This window comes from Arachis ipaensis, chromosome B3, assembly GCF_059453495.1.
Source record: "Arachis ipaensis isolate K30076 ecotype BB chromosome B3, ASM5945349v1, whole genome shotgun sequence".
Taxonomy (NCBI): domain Eukaryota; kingdom Viridiplantae; phylum Streptophyta; class Magnoliopsida; order Fabales; family Fabaceae; genus Arachis; species Arachis ipaensis.
The window spans coordinates 86,320,490-86,340,831 of record NC_142438.1 but is presented as its reverse complement, the minus strand read 5'-3'; the positions used below and the strand labels follow the sequence as shown (position 1 = coordinate 86,340,831).

At 38.1% G+C, this 20,342-nt stretch overlaps 1 protein-coding gene and 1 non-coding gene across 2 annotated transcripts; one reads left to right on the top strand and one right to left on the bottom strand.

The window, feature by feature from the left end:
• Positions 1-4,245: 4,245 nt before the first annotated feature.
• LOC148571446 (uncharacterized) lies at positions 4,246-20,019 on the bottom strand. Its single transcript, XM_088507264.1, has 2 exons — positions 19,908-20,019; positions 4,246-5,165 (listed from the first exon to the last, which is right to left on the bottom strand). Exons 1-2 carry the CDS (start codon positions 20,017-20,019, stop codon positions 4,246-4,248), a joined length of 1,032 nt encoding a protein of 343 aa, XP_088363390.1.
• On the top strand, positions 14,679-14,782 carry LOC148571447 (small nucleolar RNA R71). Its single transcript, XR_015908671.1, has one exon. It is a non-coding gene; the product is annotated as a small nucleolar RNA R71 (small nucleolar RNA).
• Positions 20,020-20,342: the final 323 nt, after the last annotated feature.

Sequence of the window (20,342 nt, the reverse complement as noted above, 5' to 3'; positions counted from 1 at the left end):
CCCCTTTTGCTGCTACCAACATTTGGGCTAAAGTTTGAGGTCAAACTTTGAGCCAAACATTGAGCCTTCTTGTATGCCTTGTGGCGCCAACGTCTGCCAAAACGTTTGAGGCAAACGTTGGCGCAAACTTTTGCTCCCCTGGGTGTGTTGATGGTGGTGCCAACGTTTGCCAAAAAGCTTGAGGCAAACGTTGGCGCAAGCTTTTCTCCTCCAGGGTGTTGGTGTGTGGTGCCAACATTTGCCAAAAAGTTTGAGGCAAACATTGGCGCAAGCTTTTCTCCTCCAGGGTGTTGGTGTGTGGTGCCAACGTTTGCCAAAAAGTTTGAGGCAAACGTTGGCACAAGCTTTTGCTTCTTCCAGGGAGATTTTAACTTTTCCAAAAGTTTGAGCTAAAGTTTGAGGCAAACTTTGGCTCAAGCTTTTTGTTCTCTCTTGCTCCTAGCCATTCCTTCTTTCTTCAACCTTCTTCAAAGCTCTTTTCCCCTATCATCAATCAACCAAACATATCAAAGCTATGCTCAAAATCATGAGATTGTTATTCTTTCATAGTATATGACAATTATAGCATAAAATCTCATGAAATTGCATTAATTCTTCCATGGTTGATTGAATCAAAGGAAACATGAAATTCTACTCAATTGGCTTACTTATAGCTCAAGAAAGTGCGTAAAATCAATTGAAAACAAAAGAAAAAGACTAGTGAAACTAGGCTAAGATGACTTGTCATCACAACACCAAACTTAAAGCTTGCTTGTCCCCAAGCAAGAAAAGAATTATTGAGAAGAAAGAATGAAATGGAAGAGGATGTTCATGCTAGCAGAGTATTATTGGTAGTTCATGGGGTTTTATGTGGATATGTAAACACTCACTTCTTATTGACTTTTAGGCCTAGAAAGTCTCCTTCAAGCATCAAGCAACACACTGCTATGACCTCTCATTATTCCTTTGTCCTTGACTATTATTTTTCTCTCTAAGCTTTAGTTCAGTGTCATGTGTAGCAAGTTCTTTTCTTTCTTTATACTTGACACATTATTCACTATAGACACTTGGCTCACATTCCTTCTTAAAACATTGATGCCCAGCACCTCTTTGGGTTACTAAATGCCTTGTAGTTAGGTTGCTCTTGATAGTGGACTTTCAGCTGATGATCCCGGGTTAGTTAACCCAAGTCACCAAGTGTTGATGCACTCCAAAGAACTTAATAATCCAAGCAGATCCTAGTACAAAGACACCACAGGCATATATTCTAAGGTTCAAGCTATTGGTGTCTAGCTTTGTTTCTTTTTATTTTCTTTTGTTCTGTTGCCACTCTTTGGCTATTTCTTTTCTCTTTTTGTTTTTCTTTTTAACCAAGGACTTTTATTTGATTGAGATTCATAGACAGCAGGCCACTTTCTACTTAGAAGGAGACATCCTAGTTCTCTTATTCACTAAAAGTGAACTATCATACAATCACACATACCTACCACCACTTACTTTTATTGTACTTCTATCTAACAGAGAACTATCTTACTTCACATTCAAACATTTCTTTTATTGAATTAAAGATGCAGGGGACAAAGCATGCTTTTTGTTAAGTGAAAGTAAACACACAAGCACACACTTAGACTAGCTTACTTATTTTAAGAAAATTGATTCTACTTGTACTAGATGAATACTTTAGCAAGATATAAATCATAACATCTCTCAACAGCTGAAGTTAAGTATAGATACAACCTATTGGTTTGCAGTTCTTTTGTCCTTCTTTTTGTTGATACCCCTTTGAGTCATGGTGCATTATGTCTTCAATTGGTGGTTAGTTCCCTGCATAATTCTCAAAAGTTGCTTGCTTCTCAAGCCCTTAGGTGATTGGTTAGTATGCATGAATTGAGTGCAGCTTTTGGATTTAATTTGGTGTGGGAACACCAAACTTAGTTCCTTGCCACTTCCTCTGATGCAACAGGTCAACTATATGTAAAATCTTGTGTTCTTGCTAAAGGTTATGAAGTTAAAACTAGAGAGCAATTAAGTGATTGAATAATCTGTTTGATTGCTTTGAGCTAGTATTGTGCAAGAAGTGAGAATGTGTTTTTAAATGATGTTTTGGTGGAACACCAAACTTATAATCCTTCATTCTCCTTTAAATTGTTTTGGTGTGTAACACCAAACTTAGCTCCTTGCAATGCATACCAAATATTCAACATTTTTATTGAAAAGGCTATGAAAAGAAAACTACCTCTGGTTGGGTTGCCTCCCAACAAGCACTCTTTTAATGTCACTAGCTTGACATCGGGGCTTTCTTTTATGGTGGTTGATGATTGTAGTGCCTCAACTTGTCTCCCCTGACTGTGATCCTCCTCTTTGTTCTCTGGTGTTCAATTTCAGCATGCTCTAATGAGAGTATATTGCTGACAGTGTAATAGTCATCCGTCTGTTGGCTTGCTCCCAGTTGTTAATAGATCAATTGCACTTTATCACCCTTGGAAAGCCCTTCTGTTGGAATCTTTCTATTCTTCCAACCCCTTTTTATTTTGTTTCTGTGTTTCTTCCTTTCTTTTGTTGATCTTTCTTCTTTGGCCGTAGGCTTACTTTGGAGATCTCTCTTCTCAGTGGCCAATACTCCAATATCCTCTTGAACTTCTGCATCATTCTGCACAATCTTTTGCATTGGGATGTTGCTGTGGATCGCCTTGTTGCTTTCTTCCTTTAATTGTGATTCTTCCTTGTCGAGTTCCACATAGTCTTTCTTCTCATCACTGAACTGCGCTTCTGGTAATACTCTCAGAGTGACACTCTTATCATGCATTCTGAGAGTTAATTCTCCTTGCTCTACGTCTATGATGGACCTAGCAGTGGCCAAGAACGGTCTCCCAAGTATGATGGAGTCACTTTCATCCTCATCTGAATCTAGAACCACAAAGTCTGCAGGGTATATGAATTTGTCCACCTTGATTAGAAGGTTTTCAATTACACCCCTGGGGTGTACCATTGACTTATCTACCAGCTCTAGAGACATCAGTACCAGTTTAACTTCCTCTATACGCAGCTTTTTCACCAAAGAGGAGGGAATTAAGTTAATACTTGCTCCTAGATCGCACATTGCCTTAGTGATGGTTAATTCCCCAATGGTGCAAGGCAGCAAGAAGCTCCCGGGGTCTTCAAGCTTAGGAGGAAACCCTTTTTGAATCAAAGCCCTGCATTCCTCAATAAGCAGTATGGTCTCTTTCTCATCCCAACTTCTTTTCTTGTTGATAAGCCCCTTCAAAAACTTGGCATACAGAGGCATTTGCTCAAGTGCTTCAGCCAAGGGAATATTGATCTCCAGCTTTTTGAAAGTCTCAAGGAATTTGTGAAAATGTTGGTCCTTAGTCTCTTTGCTGAACCTCTGGGGATATGGCAGTGGAGGTGTGATGCTCTTTCCCACTTGCTACCGTCCCTGAATCACTTCTTTTGAACTGTGTGGCTGGTTGTTCTTCTCTTTGAGTTTCTCAGTGCTCTTGTTTGGCATCACAACTTGATCCTTGGCTTCATCTGCCTTTGTTTGCTTTTCATCTTCTATTGGTCTTTTGCTGCTCTCTACTTGCTTCTTTGTAGTGTCATTGTTGCTCATCAATGTTCTCCCACTCCTTAATTGTATCGCCTTGCATTCTTCCTTAGGATTTGGGATTGTGTCACTCGACAGTGAGCTTGAAGGTCTCTCAACAGAAATCTGCTTGGAGATTTGCCCAATCTGCCTCTCTAGGCTCTTCATGGAGGCTTCATGGTTCTTTGTGGTCATTTCTTGGTTCTTCATCATCTTTTCCATGAGCATCTCCAGATTAGTAATCCTCTGAGAGTCTTGTAAAATTTCTTGGTTATGGGGTGCTGATGGTTGATGGTAAGTGCTTTGGTTGGTAGGTTAGTTATTGGATGGATAATGGTTAGAGTTGGGGTAGTTGTTTTGGGGTTTTCTATAGGAATTTTGGTTAGTCTGCTGCTGGTTGTGGTTTTGGTTGTTTCTTAAGGTGTTTGGGTTTGAGTTCCTCTGCCATGGTTGTTGGTTTTGGTTGTGGTTATCCCCCATCTGAGGTTTGGGTGGTTCTTCCAGGATGGATTGTAGGTATCACCATACACCTCATTTGAACCTTGGTTGTGCATATACTGCACTTGCTCTTGTTGTTGTTCCTCTTGGTTCTCCTCATTATGCCCCCAAGGAGTGGTTGGTTGGCTTGTGGCACTCACTGATGCTACTTGTAGGCCATCAATTCTTTTAGCCATTTGCTCAAATTATTGCTGAATCTGTTGCTGCATCATTTTGTTTTGAGCTAAGATTGAGTCCACTCCTTCTAGCTCCATTACTCCTCTCCTTTGTGATGGTTGGCGTTGCCTTTGATGCGCAAAGAAATACTGATTATTAGCCACCATGTCAATAAGATTTTGAGCTTCTTCTGCAGTTTTCATCAGTTGCAATGATCCTCCAGCTGAGTGATCAAGTGCCTCTTGAGCCTTTAGAGTGAGTCCTTCATAGAAGTTCTGTAGCTTGTCCCACTCAGTGAACATTTCTGGTGGACATTTCCTCAGCAGAGCCTTATATCTCTCCCATGCCTCATACAGATTTTCAGCATCCAATTGCGTGAATGTCTGCACCTCAGTCTTCAACCTGATGATCCTTTGAGGGGGGTAAAACTTGGCAAAAAACTTGCTCACCAAATCATCCCAAGTGTTAATGCTTTCCTTCGGAAATGTTTCTAGCCATTGAGTGGCCTTGTCCCTGAGAGAGAATGGGAATAACAACAACTTGTATATGTCAGGGTGCACTCCATTGCTTTTAACTGTGTCACAAATTCTCAAGAAAGTGGATAAATGTTGGTTTGGATCCTCCAATGGTCCTCCTCCAAACGAGCAGTTGTTTTGGACCAATGTGATGAGTTGTGGCTTCAGTTCAAAGTTATTTGCATTGACATTAGGGGTGAGAATGCTGCTTCCACAATGTCTAGCATTTGCAAAAGTATAGGAGGCCAGTACTCTCCTCTGTTGTGGGTTATTGTTAACCCCTCCTCCTGGATTAGATGGATCTCCTTCCATCTCGTGATATTCTTCCTCAGATTCTTCTTCTCCAACAATATTTTTCCCTCTTTCAGCTCTTTTTAACCTTCTAAGAGTTCTCTGGTCAGTTTCAGATAAAACAGGAGTGGCTCTCCCTGTACCTGACATACAAACAAAACAAAAGAAACACCAACAGTAACGCTTCAATCTATTGCTAGAATGAAGTTTTAGTTAGCTTAAGCAAAATTTCAAACAGTTAGTGTGTCAATCAAAAATTAGAGAAACAAAAAAGAAAAAGTGCTTGATCTAGATCTCCACTTCACTTAATCATTGTCAATCTATTTCAATCCCCGGCAACGGCGCCAAAAACTTGATGAGTATTTTCGGAAAATGAATTCCAAACACCCAAATCTCACCGGCAAGTATACCGGGTCGCATCAAGTAATAATAACTCACGGGAGTGAGGTCGATCCCACAGGGATTGAAGGATTGAGCAATTTTAGTTTAGTGGTTGATTTAGTCAAGCGAATCAAGTATTGGTTGGGTGATTTGTGATTGCAGAAACTAAATTGCTTGAATTGTAAAGGGAGAGGGGTAGATTGCAGAAAATTAAAGAGCAAAGAAAGTAAATAAGCTAAATCTTAAAGAACAAGTAATATAAATTGCAGAAACTTAGATTGCAAGAAATGTAAATGGCTGAATCTTAAAGTGCAAGAAATGTAAATTACTTGAATTATAAAGGGAATTGGGAAGTGGGTTTGCAGAATTTAAACAAGGAAGAGTAAATTGCACTAAACTGAAAAGTAGAAGAAGAATTGAATTGAACCGGATCTAAAACGGAAATGTAAATGAACTTGAAAAATATTAAACAGAGAATTTAAAATGAAAACTCCAGATCTCAGGACCCAAGAGACTAGATAACCGAGTCTAGATCTCAATGCCTTCCTAGATCCAAATGTAGAATTCAATTGCAAGAAATAAAGAAAAGTAAATTGCAGAATGAGTAGAAGTAGAGGCAATGAACAGAAATTGAAATTCAATTATGCAGTAAATAAAACAGAGAGATCTCAGGATGAGATTGAAACAGAATTCCTTCAATTCTCCAACCCAAGATCCAAGACAATTGTAAATGAAATTGAAAGCAAGAAAACTAAGAGGAAGAGAATTCAATTCTCCTTCCCCAAGACTCAGAATCTCCAAATAACTCCTAACCAAAAGCTCTCCAAAACTACTCAGCAAAACTAAAAGGAAAGCTCCTTGAAAACTTAAATCCTAAGCTATTTATACACTTTCTTCAAATGGTCTTCAAGCCTTGAATTGGGCCTTTGCTCTTGATGGAATTGGGTTGATAAAAGCCTCTATTGATTGCTCTTGGAGTTGGAGAGAAACCCATTGTGAACCGGGCCATGAATCATAAAAGCTTGAGTCAAAGTTTGAGGCAAACTTTGGCTCAAGCTTTTCATATCAGCTGCCCCCTTTTGCTGCTACCAACGTTTGGGCTAAAGTTTGAGGTCAAACTTTGAGCCAAACGTTGAGCCTTCTTGTATGCCTTGTGGCGCCAACGTCTGCCAAAAAGTTTGAGGCAAACGTTGGCGCAAACTTTTGCTCTCCTGGGTGTATTGATGGTGGCGCCAACGTTTGCCAAAAAGCTTGAGGCAAACGTTGGCGCAAGCTTTTCTCCTCCAGGGTGTTGGTGTGTGGTGCCAACGTTTGCCAAAAAGTTTGAGGCAAACGTTGGCGCAAGCTTTTCTCCTCCAGGGTGTTGGTGTGTGGTGCCAACGTTTGCCAAAAAGCTTGAGGCAAACGTTGGCACAAGCTTTTGCTTCTTCCAGCGAGATTTTAACTTTTCCAAAAGTTTGAGCTAAAGTTTGAGGCAAACTTTGGCTCAAGCTTTTTGTTCTCTCTTGCTCCTAGCCATTCCTTCTTTCTTCAACCTTCTTCAAAGCTCTTTTCCCCTATCATCAATCAACCAAACATATCAAAGCTATGCTCAAAATCATGAGATTGTTATTCTTTCATAGTATATGACAATTATAGCACAAAATCTCATGAAATTACATTAATTCTTCCAAGGTTGATTGAATCAAAGGAAACATGAAATTCTACTCAATTGGCTTACTTTTAGCTCAAGAAAGTGCATAAAATCAATTGAAAACAAAAGAAAAAGACTAGTGAAACTAGGCTAAGATGACTTGTCATCAGTCTACCCTCCAACGCAATTGAGAGCGCGCCAATTGGGTTTCTGAAGCTCCATAAAATCCATTTCGAGTGCATGGAAGTTAGAATCTAACAACATCTGCAGTCCTTTTTCAGCCTCTGAATCAGATTTTTGCTCAAGTCACTCAATTTCTGCCAGAAAATACCCGAAATCACAAAAAAACACACAAACTCATAGTAAAGTCCAGAAATGTGATTTTTTTTTGCATAAAAATTAATAAAACTTTACTAAAAAGTAGCTAAATCCTACTAAAAATTATATGAAAATACCCCCAAAAAGCGTATAAAATATCCGCTAATCACAACAAAAACTTAGTGCACAAAATCACAATCACACTTTTGCAATTCCGCACAACTAACCAGCAAGTGCACTGGGTCGTCCAAGTAATACCTTACGTGAGTAAGGGTCGATCCCACGGAGATTGTTGGCTTCAAGCAAGCTATGGTTATTTTGTAATTCTTAGTCAGGAAATTAATAATAAAAATGGTTGGGTTTTGAAGAGTAATTAACATCAAATAAATAATACTTGTTATGTAGTAATGGAGAACAGGTTGAGGTTCTGGAGATACTCTGTCTTTTGAATCTCTCTTTCCTACTGTCATCTTCTTCACGCACGCAGGTCTCCTTCCATGGCAAGCTGTATGTTGGTGGATCACTGTTGTCAATGGCTACTAGCCGTCCTCTCAGTGAAAAGGGTCCATGTACATGTCTAATCATCTGTCGGTTCTCACTAATGTTGGAATAGGATCCATTGATCCTTTTGCACACTGTCACTGCGCCCAGCATTCATGAGTTTGAAGCTCGGCACAGTCAACCCTTCCCGGATCCTACTCGGAATACCACAGACACGATTTAGACTTTCCGAATCTCAGGAATGCTGCCAATTGATTCTAGCTTATACCACGAAGACTCTGATCTCACAGATTTGAATGCTCTATTGTCGGGAGATGCAATCAAACGTATGAGCCAAGAACCAAAGAAATACACACTCAATCTAAGGTAGAACGGAAGTGGTTGTCAGGCACGCGTTCATAGGTTGAGAATGGTGATGAGTGTCACGGAGTATCACATTCATCATGTTGAAGTGCGAGTGAATATCTTAAAATAGAAACAAGCGTGATTGAATGGAAAACAGTAGTAATTGCATTAATCCATCGAGACACAGCAGAGCTTCTCACCCCCAACCATGGAGTTTAGAGACTCATGTCGTAGAAGATAAAAGTTCTGATGTAAAGTTTCATGAGGTACAAAATAAATCTCTAAAAATAGTTTTTATACTAAATGAATAACCTAGGTTTACAGAAAATGGGTAAACTAAGATAGATAGTGCAGAAATCCACTTCCGGGGCCCACTTGGTGTGTGCTTGGGCTGAGCATTGAAGCTTCTATGTGTAGAAACTTTTCTTGGAGTTTAAACGCTAGGTTGCAGCTTGTTTGTGGCATTTAACTCTGGTTTGTAACCTGTTTCTGGCGTTTAACTTCAGAATAGGGCAGGAAGTTGGCGTTTAAATGCCAGTTTGCAGGCAAAGTATGGACTATTATATATTGCTGAAAAGCCCTAGATGTCTACCTTCCAACACAATTGAGAGCGCGCCAATTGGGTTTTTGATGCTCCATAAAATCCATTTCGAGTGCATGGAAGTTAGAATCTAACAGCATCTGCAGTCCTTTTTCAGCCTCTGAATCAGATTTTTGCTCAAGTCACTTAATTTCAGCCAGAAAATACCTGAAATCATAGAAAAACACATAAACTCATAGTAAAGTCCAGAAATATGATTTTTTTGCATAAAAACTAATAAAACTATACTAAAAAGTAGCTAAATCGTACTAAAAATTATACGAAAATACCCCCAAAAGGCGTATAAAATATCCATTCATCACAACAAAAACTTGGTGCACGAAATCACAATCACACTTTTGCAATTCCACACAACTAACCAGCAAGTGGACTGGGTCATCCAAGTAATACCTTACATGAGTAAGGGTCGATCCCACGGAGATTGTTGGCTTGAAGCAAGCTATGGTTATTTTGTAAATCTTAGTCAGTAAATTAATAATAAAAATGGTTATGTTTTAAAGAGTAATTAACATCAAATAAATAATACTTGTTATGCAGTAATGGAGAACAGGTTGAGGTTCTGGAGATACTCTGTCTTTTGAATCTCTCTTTCCTACTGTCATCTTCTTCACGCACACAGGTCTCCTTCCATGGCAAGCTGTATATTGGTGGATTACCGTTGTCAATGGCTACTAGCCGTCCTCTCAGTGAAAAGGGTCCATGTACATGGCTAATCATCTGTCGGTTCTCACTAATGTTGGAATAGGATCCATTGATCCTTTTGCACACTGTCACTGCGCCCAGCATTCATGAATTTGAAGCTCGGCACAGTCATCCCTTCCTGGATCCTACTCGGAATACCACAGACACGGTTTAGACTTTTTGGATCTCAGAAATGCTGCCAATTGATTCTAGCTTATACCACGAAGACTCTGATCTCACAAATTTGAACGCTCTGTTGTCAGGAGATGCAATCAAACGTATGAGCCAGGAACCAAAGAGATACACACTCAATCTAAGGTAGAACAGAAGTGGTTGTCAGGTACGCGTTCATAGGTTGAGAATGGTGATGATTGTCACAGATCATCACATTCATCATGTTGAAGTACGAGTGAATATCTTAGAATAGAAACAAGCGTGATTGAATGGAAAACAATAGTAATTGCATTAATCCATCGAGACACAGCAGAGCTCCTCACCCCCAACCATGGAGTTTAGAGACTCATGCCGTAGAAGATACAAGTTTTGATGTAAAATGTCATGAGATACAAAATAAATCTCTAAAAGTAGTTTTTATACTAAACTAATAACCTAGGTTTACAGAAAATGGGTACACTAAGATAGATTGTGCAGAAATCCACTTTTGGGGCCCATTTGGTGTGTGCTTGGGCTGAGCATTAAAACTTTCATGTGTAGAGACTTTTTTTTAAGTTAAACGCCAGGTTGCAGCTTGTTTGTGGCGTTTAACTCTGGTTTGTAACCTGTTTCTGGCGTTTAACTTCAGAATAGGGCAGGAAGTTGGCGTTTAAACGCCAGTTTGTGTCATTAAAACTCGGGCAAAGTATGGACTATTATATATTGCTGGAAAGCCCTAGATGTCTATTTTCCAACGCAATTGAGACTACATTAATTGGGTTTCTGTAGCTCCAGAAAATCTATTTCGAGTGCAGGGAGGTCAGAATCTAACAACATCTGCAGTCCTTTTTCAGCCTCTGAATCAGATTTTTGCTCAGGTCCCTCAATTTCAGCCAGAAAATACCTGAAATCATAGAAAAACACACAAACTCATAGTAAAGTCCATAAATGTGATTTTTTTGCATAAAAACTAATAAAACTATACTAAAAAGTAGCTAAATCCTACTAAAAACTATATGAAAATACCCCCAAAAAGCATATAAAATATCCGCTCATCACAACACCAAACTTAAACTGTTGCTTATCCTCAAGCAACTAGATAAATAAAACAGGATAGAAAGAAAATCCAGAGGCAGTAACATCTCAGAGTTTTATATGAAGCTCAAATTCTCATTAGATGAGCGGCACTAGTAGCTTTTTGCTTCTAAACAGTTTTGGCACCTCAATTTATCCTTTGAAGTTCAGAATGATTGGCATCTATAGGAATTCAGAATTCAGATAGTGTTATTGATTCTCCTAGTTTAGTATGTTGATTCTTGAACACAGCTACTTTATGAGTCTTGGCCGTGGCCCTAAGCACTTTGTTTTCCAGTATTACCACTGGATACATAAATGCCACAGAGACATAACTGGGTGCACCTTTTCAGATTGTGACTTAGCTTTGCTAAAGTCCCCAGTTAGAGGTGTCCAGAGTTCTTAAGCACACTCTTTTTGCTTTGGACCACGACTTTAACCGCTCAGTCTCAAGTTTTTCACTTGACACCTTCACGCCACAAGCACATGGTTAAGGACAACTTGGTTTAGCCGCTTAGGCCAGGATTTTATTCCTTTAGGCCCTCCTATCCATTAATGCTCAAAGCCTTGGATCCTTATTACCCTTGCCGTTTGGTTTAAAGGGCTATTAGCTTTTTCTGCTTGCTTTTTCTTTTTTCTTTTTTTCTCAAGCTTTTGCTTTTTCACTGCTTTTTCTTGCTTCAAGAATCAATTTTATGATTTTTTAGATTATCAATAACATTTTTCCTTTTTCTTTATTCTTTCAAGAGCCAACAATTTTAACATTCATAAACAACAAATTCAAAAGACATATGCACTGTTCAAGCATTCATTCAGAAAACAGAAAGTATTGTCGCCACATCAAAATAATTAAACTAATCTCAAGGATGAATTTGAAATTCATGTACTTCTTGTTCTTTTGTAATTAAAACATTTTTCATTTAAGAAAGGTGATAGATTCATAGGACATTCATAGCTTTAAGGCATAGACACTTAGACACTAGTGATCATGTAATAAGACACAAACATAAACAAACATAAAGCATAGTAAATGAAAAACAGAAAAATAAAGAACAAGGAAATTAAAGAACGGGTCCACCTTAGTGATGGCGGTAGTTCTTCCTCTTGAAGATCTTATGGAGTGCTTTAGCTCCTCAATGTCTCTTCCTTGCCTTTGTTGCTCCTCCCTCAAAACTCTTTGATCTTCTCTAATCTCATGGAGAATGATGGAGTGCTCTTGGTGCTCCACCCTTAGTTGTCCCATGTTGGAACTTAATTCTCCTAGGGAGGTGTTAATTTGCTCTCAATAGTTTTGTGGAGGAAAGTGCATCCCTTGAGGCATCTCAGGAATTTCATGATGAAGAATTTCCTCATGCTCTTGTTGAGGTCCATGAGTGGGCTCTCTTGTTTGCTCCATCCTTTTCTTAGTGATGAGCTTTTGAGATGAATCTCTCCATCTCCCATGACTCGGAGGTGGAAACTTTTGCCTTCCCTTTTTTCTTTCTAGAGGTTTCTCTGGCCTAAGGTGCCATAAATGGTTATGGAAAAACAAAAAGCAATGCTTTTACCACACCAAACTTAAAGTGTTTGCTCGAGGAAGAAGAAAGAATGAAGGAGAAGAAGAAGAAAATGGAGGAGATGGAGGGAGAGGGTGAATTCGGCCAAGGGGGTATAAGGTGTTTGTGATGTGTGAAAATGAAGGAGTGGTGAGGGGTTTATATAGAGGTGGGGTTTTTGGGAAAGAGTAAATGGATGTGATTGGTGAAGAGGTGATAGAGGTGATTGATAAAGGGTATTTGGGAAAGAGTGTTATGAAAATGTGTGAAGAAGAGAGAAGTGGGGTAGGTAGGGATCCTGTGGGGTCCACAGATCCTGAGGGGTCAAGGACTTATCATCCCTGCTCCATTTAGGTGTGTAAACGCCCTTAGAGTGCAATCCTGGCGTTTAACGCCAGACTGCTACTTGTTTCTGGCATTAAACGCCAAGATGTAGCTTCTTTCTGACGTTTAACGCCAACTTGTAGCCTGTTTCTGGCGTTTAACACCAGCTTGCTGCTTCTTTCTGGCGTTAAACGCCAGTCTGATGCTTCTTACTAGCGTTTAAACGCCAATAAGCTTATCCTCCAGGGTGTGCTATTTTTAATGCTGCTTTTTCATTCTATTTATGATTCTTAAGTTGTTTTTGTGGCTTCACATGATCATCAACCTACAAAAAACATAAAATAACAATAGAAAATAAATAGATATAATTAAATAACATTGGGTTGCCTCCCAATAAGCACTTCTTTAATGTCAGTAGCTTGACAGTGAGCTCTCATGGAGCCTCACAGATAATCAGAGCATTGTTGGGGCCTCTCAACACCAAACTTAGAGTTTGGTTGTGGCCTTCCAACACCAAATTTAGATTTTGAATATGGGGGTTTTGTTTGACTCTGTATTGAGAGAAGCTTTTCATGCTTCCTCTCTATGGTTACAGAAGGAGAACCTTGAGTCTTAAATACAAGGTTGTCCTTATTTAACTGAAAGACCAACTCTCCTCTATCAACATCAATCACAGCTTTTGCTGTGGCTAGGAAGGGTCTGCCAAGGATGATGGATTCATCCTCATCCTTCCCAATGTCTAGGATTATGAAATCAGCAGGGATGTAAAGGCCTTTAACCTTCATTAGCACGTCCTCTACTAGTCCATAAGCCTATTTCATTGATTTGTCTGCCATCTCTAGTGAGATTCTTGCAGCTTGTACCTCAAAGATTCCCAGTTTCTCCATTACAGAGAGTGGCATGAGGTTTATCCCTGACTCCAGGTCACATAGAGCCTTCTCAAAGGTCTTGGTGCCTATGGTACAAGGTATGAAGAATTTTCCGGGATCCGATTTCTTCTGAGGTAATGTCTGCCTCATTAATGCATTCAGTTCATTGGTGAATAAGGGGGGTTCGTCCTCCCAAGTCTCATTACCAAATAACTTGGCATTCATCTTCATGATTGCTCCTAGATATTTAGCAACTTGCTCTTCAGTGATGTCTTCATTCTCTTCAGAGGAAGAATATTCATCAGAGCTCATGAATGGCAGAAGGAAGTTCAATGGAATCTCTATGGTCTCTATATGAGCCTCAGATTTCTTTGGTTCCTCAAAGGAAAACTCCTTTCTGTCCAGAGGACGTCCTATGAGGCTTTTCTCACTAGGACTCACGTCCTCCTCACTCTCTCCAGGTTCGGCCATGTTGGTCATGGTTATGGCCTTGCACTCTCTCTTGGGATTTTCTTCTATATTACTTGGGAGAGTACTAGGAGGAGTTTCAGTAATCTTCTTACTCAGCTGACCTACCTGTGCCTCCAAATTTCTAATGGAGGACCTTGTTTCATTCATAAAACTTAGTGTGGTCTTGGATAGATCAGAGACTATGGTTGCCAGGCCAGAATGGCTCTGTTCAGAATTCTCTGTCTGTTACTGAGAAGATGATGAAAAAGGTTTGCTATTGCTAAACCTATTTCTTCCACCATTATTATTGAAGCCTTGTTGAGGCTTCTGTTGGTCCTTCCATGAGAAATTTGGATGATTTCTCCATGAAGGATTATAGGTATTTTTATAGGATTCTCCCATGTAATTCACCTCAACCATTGCAGAATTCTCAGGATCATAAGCTTCTTCTTCAGAAGATGCTTCTTTAGTACTGTTGGATGCAGCTTGCAATCCATTCAGACTCTGAAAAATCATATTGACTTGCTGAGTCAATATTTTGTTCTTAGCCAATATGGCATTCAGAGTATCAATTTCAAGAACTCCCTTCTTCTGAAGCGTCTCATTGTTCACAAGACTCCTCTCAGAGGTGTACATAAACTGGTTATTTGCAACCATTTCAATGAGTTCCTGAACTTCTGCAGGGGTTTTTAGATGAAGATATCCTCCTGCAGAATGGTCCAATCAATGATATTTTTGACAACTCAGACAGACCATCATAGAATATACATATGATGCTCCATTCTGGAAGTATGTCAGTAGGACACCTTTTGATTAATTACTTATATCTTTCCCAAGCTTCATAGAGGGACTCTCCTTCCTTCTGTCTGAAGGTTTGGATTTCCACTCTAAGCTTGCTCATCTTTTGAGGTGGAAAAAATTTGGCCAGGAAAGCATTGACCATCTTTTCCCAAGAGTTCAGGCTTTCCTTAGGTTGTGAATCCAACCAAGTTCTAGCTCTGTCTCTTACAGCAAAAGGGAAAAGCATAAGCCTGTAGACCTCGGGATCAACTCCATTGGTCTTGACAGTGTCACAGATTTGCAAGAATTCAGCTAAAAACTGATGAGGATCTTCCATTAGAAGTCCATGAAACTTGCAATTCTGTTGCATTAGAGAAACCAATTGAGGCTTAAGCTCAAAGTTGTTTGCTCCAATGGTAGGAATTGAGATGCTTCTTCCATAGAAGTCAGAAGAGGGTGCAATAAAGTCACCAAGCATCTTCCTTGCATCTCCACGATTGTTATTGGCTTCGACCATGTCTCCTTCTTTTTCGAAAATTTCTGTCAGATCCTCTCCAGAGGGTTGTGCTTTAGCTTCTCTTAGTTTCCTCTTAAGAGTCCTTTCAGGTTTAAGATCAGCTTCAATAAGAATGTCTTTATCCCTATTCCTGCTCATATGAAAAAAAAGAGAACAGAAAAGAAGAGGAATCTTCTATGTCACAGTATATAGATTCCTTTGTGTGAGTAGAAGAAGAGAAGAATAGAAGAAGGAGAAGAGAAAAATTCGAACATAGAGAAGAATGGGGGGGGTTCGAATTTTGAGTGAAAGAGGAGTGTTAGTAGATAAATAAATAAATAGAAAGAGATAAGAGAGAGAGAGAGAATTCAAAAATTAAATAAAATAAAATAAAAATATTTTTGTTTTTTTAAATTTTAAATATTAGTTGGAATTCAAAAATTATAAAAAGGAATAAATTAAAATTAAAATTTAAAATAATTAGTTAATTAAAAGGAATTTTGAAAAAGTGAGGGGAAGTTTTCGAAAATTAGAGATAGAAAATTAGTTAGGTGGTTTTGAAGAAGATATGATTGAAATAGTAAACTTTTAAAATCAAACAAAAAGTCAAGTAGTTAATTGAAAAAGATTTGAAAATCAATTTTTGAAAAGATAGGAGGTTAGAAAGGATTTTGAAATTGATTTTGAAAAAGATATGATTGAAAATAATTTTGAAGAAGATTTGAAAAAGAAATTTTAAAAAAGATTTGATTTTGAAATTAAAGTTGATTACTTGACTAACAAGAAACTAAAAGATATGATTTTAAAATTCAAAGATTGAAATTTTTCTTAATAGGCAAGTAACAACTTGAAAAATTTTTAAATCAAAATATTAATTGTTAGCATTAATTTCAAAAATATGAAATAAAAAATAAGAAAAAGATTTTGAAAATAAATTTTTAAAAGTTTTCGAAAATAAAGTAAAAATGAAAAAGATTTGATTTTTGAAAAAGTTTTGAAAAGATAGGATTTTTAGATTAAAAATTTGACTTGACTCATAAGAAACAACTAGATTTTTAAAAATTTTGACTAAATCAATTCAAATTTTCTAAAATTATGAGCAAAATAAAGAAAAGATATCTTTTTTATTTTTAATTTTTAATGAGGAGAGAGAAAAAACATAAAAATGATGCAAAACATGAAAATTCAAGATCAAAACACATGATGCATGCAAGAACACTTTGAATGTCAAGATGAACACCAAGAACTTATTTTTGAAAATTTTTAAGAAAAGAAAAACATGCAAGACACCAAACTTAGAAATTTTCAAACTTTAGACACTAACAAATTGAAAATGCATATGAAAAACTTAAAGATCAAACAAGAAAAATCATCAAGAACAATTTGAAGATCAATGAAGAACACATGATAAATTTTCGAAAATTTTAAGAAAATTTAAAAGCATGCAATTGACACCAAACTTAAAAATTGACACTAGACTCAAACAAGAAACACAAAATTATTTTTGGTTTTATGATTTTATTAAAAAAAAATTTTGTAATTTTTTTTGAAAATTATTTGGAAAAAGAAAATAAGAAATTCAAAATTTTTAATGATAATTACAGGAATAATGCAATGTTAGTCTAAAACTCCGGTCCAGGAATTAGACATGGCTTACTAGCCAGCCAAGCTTTCAATGAAAGCTCCGGTCCAAAACACTAGACATGGCCAATGGCCAGCTAAGCTTTAGCAGATCATTACATTCAACAGCAACATTGATAGAAATCAACAAGCTCTTGTGATGATAAGTTGAAACCTCGGTCTAAAAGTTTAGACATGGTTTCACAACCAGCCAGACTTCAACAAATCATCATGAAACTCTAGAATCCGTTCTTAAAAATTCTGAAGACATAGAATAATTTATTTTTTTTTGAAAATTTTTTTCAAAAAATAAAAATAAAAACAAAAAACTTAAAATTAAAATAAAATTACCTAATCTGAGCAACAAGATGAACCGTCAGTTGTCCAAACTCGAACAATCCCCGGCAACGGCACCAAAAATTTGGTGCACAAAATTGTGATCTCAACGGCGCCAAAAACTTGGTGCACGCTCAATCTTAATCTCAACTCTTTTTCACAACTCTGCACAACTAACCAGCAAGTGCACTGGGTCGACCAAGTAATAAACCTTACGTGAGTAAGGGTCGATCCCACGGAGATTGTCGGCTTGAAGCAAGCTATGGTCATCTTGTAAATCTCATCAGGCAGATTCAAATGGTTATGAGGGTTTGATAATTAAAATATAATTAAAATATAAAATAAGATAGAAATACTTATGTAATTCATTGGTGGGATTTCAGATAAGCGTATGGAAATGCTTGTTGCTTACGAATCTCTGCTTTCCTACTGTCTTCATTCAATCATTCATACTCCTTTCCATGGCAAGCTGTATGTTGGGGGATCACCGTTGTCAATGGATATCGTCCGTCCTCTCAGTGAAAATGGTCCAAGTGTGCTGTAACCGCACGGCTAATCATCTGTCGGTTCTCGATCATGTTGGAATATGATCCATTGATCCTTTTGCGTCTATCACTACGCCCAACACTCGCGAGTTTGAAGCTCGTCACGGCCATCCCTTGCCAGATCCTACTCAAAATACCACAGACAAGGTTTAGACTTTCCGGATCTCAAGAATGCTGCCAATTGATTCTAGCTTATACCACAAAGACTCTGATCTTTCGGAATAGAGGCTAAGAGATACACACTCAAGCTATTGCAGATAGAACGGAAGTGGTTGTCAGGCATACGTTCATAGGTGAGAATGATGATGAGTGTCACGGATCATCACATTCATCAGGTGGAAGTGCGAGTGAATATCTTGGAATAAGGATAAGCTTGAATTGAATAGAAAACCAATAGTACTTTGCATTAATTCATGAAGAACAGCTACACCTTAATCTATAGGGTGTAGAAACTCCACCGTTGAAAATACATAAGTGATGAAGGTCCAGGCATGGCCGAATGGCCAGCCCCCTAAACGTGATCAAGAGATCAAAAGTGATACAAAAATAGTCTCAAAAATTATTAAAAGATGTGAAATAAATCACTAAAAGTAGTTTTTATACTAAACTAGTAGCTAGGGTTACAGAAAATAAGTAACTAAGTGCAGATAGTGCAGAAATCCACTTCCAGGGCCCACTTGGTGTGTGCTTGGGCTGAGCATTGAAGCTTTCATGTCTAGAGACTTCTCTTGGAGTTAAACGCCAGGTTGCAGCCTGTTTCTGGTGTTTAACTCTGGTTTGTAACTTGTTTCTGGCGTTTAACTTCAGAATAGGGCAGGAAGTTGGTATTTGAACGCCAGTTTGCGTCGTCAAAACTCGGGCAAAGTATGGACTATTAAATATTGCTGGAAAGCCCTGGATGTCCACTTTCCAATGCAATTGAAAGCGCACCAATTGGGTTTTTGTAGCTCCAGAAAATCCATTTCGAGTGCAGGGAGGTCAGAATCCAACAGCTTCTGCAGTCCTTTTTCAGCCTCTGAATCAGATTTTTGCTCAGGTCCCTCAATTTCAGTCAGAAAATACTTGAAATCATAGAAAAACACACAAACTCATAGTAAAGTCTAGAAATGTGATTTTTGCATAAACACTAATAAAAACATAGTAAAAACTAATTAATTTATACTAAAAACTACTTAAAAATAATGCCAAAAAGCGTATAAATTATCCGCTCATCACTTGCGTTGGTAACTTGGGTAACCTTGAGCTTCTAATGTCTAAGTGATTTATAATTTGTTTCCATTGATTCTAGTCTCTCACTAAGTTAATTAGTAAGTTGGCTAGGACTTATGAATTAGGATTAATTAAGCTCATTTGACTTTCCTCCGCTATTGGGGATGACAAAGTAGGATTGATCCTTGTAATTATCATGTTGTGTTTAATAACAAGGATAGAGATCCCTAACCATCTACCCTTGCCAAGACCCTTTTTAGCATTAGAATTTCCTTTCCTTTATTAGTTAATTTTCATTTACTTGCTATTTACATTTCTTTTCAATTGCTACCTCATTCTCGATTTCCTTCATAGCCAATGATTGAGCACTTGATTGTAATTCCTAGGGAGAATGACCCTGGATTAATACTCCTAGTTATTTTGATTTGTATTGTGACAACCTTCTAAACTTTGATTGAGGGTTAATTGTTGGTTTAGACTATGCTTACAACGAAGTTCTTTTCTATTGAGAAATTTTAGACCGACATTTATCCTCCATCAAGTTTTTGGCGCTGGTGCTGGGGAATTGCAATGGTGTTATATTATTGGCTATTGTGAATATATGAATATTGTGAATAGCTTGCTTTTCAATTATTTCTTGGTTTTGCTAGTAGTTAGGAGTTTGCTTTTTCTTTGCTTTTTGACATTCTTTATTTTGATTTTCTCTTCCCCGTATGAATTCTCATCCTTGTGGTTTTGGATATGATCATGACTACGTTGTAGGTAATAAAAACTTCAATGATGGCTCGCATTATAGGAGGGAAGAATTCTTGAGAAGGGAGCGACATCCATATGGGCTACCATCATGGCAACCTCCTCATCTGAGCTACTATGATTGCAACCCCTCCTATAATGCATATCAACCTAATGGATATGGTGGTTCTTGTCATGACTATGCCACTCAACTACCATCATTCCATGCATCATACGCTCAACATAGTCCTCCACCACCATATTCTCAATTTACATCCTATTTCCACCAATTACCTCCACACAATCCAAATCCATATCCTCCTTATGCACACCCTTGTCACCATTATGAACGAGCACCCATTGAACCACCACCACTCCAACATCATTACCCCCATAACCCTCTTGAACCACCATCCCCCATATATGAGAACTTTCAACCACATAATGAATTCCCCTTCCCACCACAACCCTCCATGGAAGAATACCCATATCCATTGATCCAAGAGCAACATGATCCTAATTATCTTAGCCAAGTAGAACGAGAGCCAAGGGATCATCTCAAGGAAGTGATAGATCGACTTCAAGCAATCATATTTCAAAAGGAGCAAGAGGAAGCCCAAAAGAAGCACGAAACTATCATGGCTAACCTTGCCAAAATTATAGCCAACTTGGACTCATAGGATTCATTCCACAAACAAAGCATCTCCACAGATGAATGTAGAAAATCAACTGAAGAG

What these genes read in the sequence shown, in the direction of transcription:
- LOC148571446 (XM_088507264.1), bottom strand. Translation starts at nt 20,019, where the DNA reads ATGGTGGTTCAAGAGGGTTATGGGGGTAATGATGTTGGAGTGGTGGTG. An exon ending in GGAGGATATGGATTTGGATT is followed by an intron (nt 5,166 to 19,907) that starts GTGTGGAGGTAA and finishes TTTGTATGTCAG; the next exon opens with GTACAGGGAGAGCCACTCCT.